At 36.9% G+C, this 4,532-nt stretch overlaps 2 protein-coding genes across 2 annotated transcripts in view; one reads left to right on the forward strand and one right to left on the reverse strand.

Annotated features, from left to right (window-relative positions):
* Positions 1-2,806, reverse strand: part of LOC111241862 — a 6,211-nt gene extending 3,405 nt beyond the window's left edge. Inside the window, exons 1-2 of the mRNA XM_022782204.1 lie at positions 2,723-2,806; positions 128-189 (exon numbers count right to left, since the gene is read on the reverse strand). The gene's annotated coding sequence lies outside the window, so the exon portion shown is untranslated. The remainder of the gene's footprint in view (positions 1-127; positions 190-2,722) is intronic.
* Positions 2,807-2,840: 34 nt separating this feature from the next.
* LOC106763984 (shewanella-like protein phosphatase 2) lies at positions 2,841-4,233 on the forward strand. Its single transcript, XM_014648175.2, has one exon. The coding sequence runs from the start codon at positions 2,889-2,891 to the stop codon at positions 4,062-4,064; it is 1,176 nt and encodes a 391-aa protein (XP_014503661.1). The 5' UTR covers positions 2,841-2,888; the 3' UTR covers positions 4,065-4,233.
* The last annotated feature ends 299 nt before the right edge of the window (positions 4,234-4,532 follow it).

Below are 4,532 nucleotides of genomic sequence, written 5' to 3' on the forward strand. Positions count from 1 at the left end.
CAAGATGTAGCATGCATAGAACACCCAAACATATTAACTCACTACATAGACAATTTCAGTGCATTTTCTCATCAATCCAAGAATAAACTCAGAAAATCATACATTTATATAATTTAACTCCCCTTACCTGGAAAGCTAAAAATCAAAATTCAGAGAATGCCCCCAACGGTGACCTTGACACTACGCTCACTGGACAAAACATATAAATCACCAATTTGGTGATAGAATAAACTTTTTAGAGTTAGAACATAATGGACAGAAAAGTGAAACGTGGAAAGTAAATGCAACCAGAAAAGTTGGTTGCCCTAAGTTAAGAACAGTAAAGAAGAAAAGGGGAAATTTTCTTACCTGACGAAACAAGAAACCAATCGGATGGTTTCGTAGCTCTTGACTCCAGGAACAAGGAAGCACCACTAATTTAGGATTCAATCGGTGGAATTTGCTGGAATCCTAGAGAGAAGTCAGAGAAAATTCTGATTAGGGCACAGGGGTTGTTTTTAGAGAGAGAAGGGAAATGAGGAATGAAAATCTGAATTGGGGAAAAGGGACCCCTCTCTTGGCCATGTGCCCAATACGAATGGGCCTGGGATCTTTTCAGAGGCCCACTAGCCTTAAATATTTTAAGGGCCTTGCACAAGTCCTTGCTCTTATTCCCGATCGTCCAACCTGCTTCGTCGGTTCGCGACCTCGACTACTGACCTGGGGGTCCTGCAAGGAGTACTCTCCGACGCTCAAGTTAGACAAGGAACTGGTGAAATGAGTGATTAAAATTGGAACCAAAGCCAAATTTACCTGACCCGTGACCCCCTATTTATAGACTCTATGTCCATAACTGCCCATTAATTACCTTAAACCGCCGCATCTTCCGTTACTTTCCAATCAATACTCATGAATGCATCTCTATGCTTATATCAACCGACCGATCCACACTTATCTCTATGCTTATATCAACCGACCGATCCACACCTATCTCTATGCTTATATCAACCAACCGACCGGCCAAACCGTACCCCTCCACTACAGAACCCATGAACCAACTTGACTCATGGATTTGGCTAGGTTGGGTAGAAAAAAATTTTGAAACTTCGATACAGGCCAATTTTGAACCTAGCTCACTAAGAGGTCACCTAGGTTGAACCCATGGTGAGCCGGACTGGCTCACTAACCCACCTAATTTTTTTTAATAAGTACTTTTTGTTAGGTTAGTCATTTTATAAATATTGAAATGAATGCTCACATAAAATTGCTTTTGTATGGAACAATTAAATAACATTAGTAACTCAATTTTTATATAGAAACAAATTTGAATCATAATGAAGTCATTAAAATTTTGATTGAGGAGATTTTTTTATATCTTTATGTGAATGAAATCTTAGGTTTCATTGATCATAAATATAATTTAAGATCCTTTTCCTTTATTTAGATTTGAATTAAAAAAATTGTTATTTTTTAATTGGAAAAAGAAAAACTTGTAATTAAGTGAGCTAGTGAGTCAATATGTTTAACCCACCAACCTATGGTGGATCACGGGTTCAAATTTTTTCAACTTATTAATAAGTGAGTTGGGTTGAATTAACTCATTAAGTAATCAATCTATGGTGAATTTAACCGAGTTGGATTGAGTAGTCTGTTTTGACAACTCTAGTTATGATTGTTGCATGATTAACTGTTTGATATAATTTTGATTAGACTCTCATATGATATAAATGACAAAAATCAATTCTTCAAAAATTAAAATGATATATATATATATATATATATATATATATATATATTTAAATTTAACCCATAAATGAAATTATTAATAAAAGATAAAAATAAATATAAAATAAAAATAATATATCTATTGAATAAAAATTTGAATCTTCATGTGCCTCTTAAAAGCTCCCAAAGGATTAAATAGTTAAATAATAAAATAAGATACTTTAGAGTTGTTCATATTTTTCCCTAGTAGATAGTTAATTTAATACTTTAGACTTTGTAAGTTTGTTATAAAGTACTTTCAGACCGAAATATCCTTATCGTTTGTATCCTTATCGATGGGTTAACAATAATAAAATAAAATTGAAAGAAAGAGAATAAATGTATTTAATTAAATAACATATCAAAGCATGCATAGTCAGATTATTATATGTAAAACATGTATAAGGGTAGTAAATTTTCAAATCATAATGAAATTATATATATATATATATATATATATATATATATATATATATATATATATATATATATATATATATATAACCTAAGATTTTCTGAATTTATGTCTTGGTAAAATAACTTGATAAAAACACTTACATAATTATTTTCTGAAACTATATTTACAATTATGACTTTTCCTAACTCAACAACATTTTTATAGTGAAGAGCAATTTTATATCAACATGTATAGTACAAACAGAACACAATACATTATATAAGATATCATAAAGAAAGATATTTTTATTTTTAATTACACTGATGTCCTTTTTTTTATTTAAAATAATTATATCGTTTAGTAAGAAATAATTTCTTACCTTTTATCTCTACAAAATTATTTATCTTTTATAGTTTTTAAAACTATACTATTTTAATATAACATAAGTATAAGCAGTCATACTATGCTTACATTCATTTAGTCATAATAAATAATAAATTCTTTACATGTCAATGAAAGGGCAGCAAAATTGATTAATTGCACTTTAAGAAAAAAACAGAAAAGAAGAGGAGAGGGAAAGACCTCAAGAGCAGAAAGACGACGCATAGGAAAAAGTAAAGGACTTTCTTTCATTTCTTTCCTAGTCTGCAACCTCTCATAGCATCCAAAACCGTCACGCAGTCTCAATCCCAAACCGTAGTTTCTGAAAAGAGAATTTGATTTGAGAATAGCAGAGAACTGAATAGCAATGGGAAGAGAAGAAGAGATCTCAACCTCATCCTGCAAAGACATTCCCAATCTCCTATCATCATTTGTTGACACCTTCGTGGATTTTTCAGTCAGCGGTCTCTTCCTTCCTCCGCCGCCGCCATCTCCTCCGCCCCTCCCAACTCGCCTTCCCTCGTCGCCTCGCCTGGTCGCCATTGGCGACCTCCACGGCGACCTCGAGAAGTCCAAGCAGGCCTTGCGCCTCGCGGGCCTCATCGACAAGGACGATGTCTACATCGGCGGCTCCACGACTGTGGTGCAGGTCGGGGACGTCTTGGACCGTGGTGGCGATGAGCTGAAGATCTTCTACTTCCTAGAGAAGCTAAAGCGTGAGGCGGCGCGGAGCGGAGGCAGAATCATCACCATGCACGGCAATCACGAAATCATGAACGTTGAGGGCGATTTCCGCTTCGCAACAGAATCCGGCATTGAGGAATTTAGGGTTTGGTGGGAGTGGTTCCAAGTTGGGAACAAAATCAAGAGCCTTTGCCACGGTTTGGAAAAGCCGAACGACCCAATGAGAGGCGTTCCCTCGTCGTTCCGCGGAGTGAGGAAAGAGTTCCATGATGGGTTTCGGGCCCGGGTCGCGGCTTTGCGGCCCAATGGCCCAATTGCAAAAAGGTTTCTGTCTGAGAACGTCACCGTTTTGGTCGTTGGGGATTCTATTTTCGTGCACGGTGGATTGTTGACCGAACACACTTCTTACGGTTTGGAGAAGATTAACGAGGAGGTTCGCGATTGGGTTAAAGGGTTGACCGGTCACTTTGCGCCCCAGTATTGTCGGACCGCAGATAGTCTTCTATGGTTGAGGAAATTCTCGCGTAGCAAGGTGGAGCAATGTGATTGTTCCACCCTTGAACATGTTTTGGCCACGGTTCCTGGTGTTAAGAGGATGATAATGGGGCACAGTATTCAGAGGGTTGGAATTAACGGCACCTGCGACGACAAGGCTATCCGAATCGATGTGGGTTTGTCGAAGGGGTGTGGTGACGGTTTGCCTGAGGTTTTGGAGATTACCGGAAATTCCGGGTTAAGGATATTAACGGCCAATCCCTTATATCAGAAAAAGGCTACGGTGGATGTTGGAAAGGAACAAGGGCTCGGAATGTTGCTTGGGGAACAGGGTGGACCCAAGCAAGTCGAAGTCCAGGCTTAAAGAATGATAGTGGATTGCGTATACCATCATTGATTAGTATGTCATTATTTCCAATCACTCTGTATCATTGTAGACTATTAGTATGTTTGGATTTGCTTTTGAATTTACACATCCATATTTCATGTATGAAAAAATGGCAATTATTTAAAATATTTTCAACTTAAGTTCATCACCTTTTACATCTGAAAGGAAACTAAACATGGATATGCATACATGGATTTGGTTGGTTGAATTTTATAATGTGTAAATTACTTTTCAGTCATCTTGGTGCAAGGGTAAAGTTTGGTCTAGGTCACCCCAAACAAAACTTATTTTTGCAAAGTACAGAAATAAGAAAGAATATCACGGTAAAAAAAGGAAAGTGTGGTTTCTTCAGAAAAGGAAAATTCTTATCAATATAGTCTTCTAGTTACCCACCCAGCCCTTAAAGTCATAAGGGCAATAGGATCAGGAGTGCTTAAATGAGGG

The sequence above is a fragment of the Vigna radiata genome, chromosome 6 (genome assembly GCF_000741045.1).
Source record: "Vigna radiata var. radiata cultivar VC1973A chromosome 6, Vradiata_ver6, whole genome shotgun sequence".
Classification (NCBI taxonomy): domain Eukaryota; kingdom Viridiplantae; phylum Streptophyta; class Magnoliopsida; order Fabales; family Fabaceae; genus Vigna; species Vigna radiata.

Coding starts and splice junctions, on each gene's coding strand:
- LOC106763984 (XM_014648175.2), top strand. CDS start 2,889: ATGGGAAGAGAAGAAGAGATCTCAACCTCATCCTGCAAAGACATTCCC.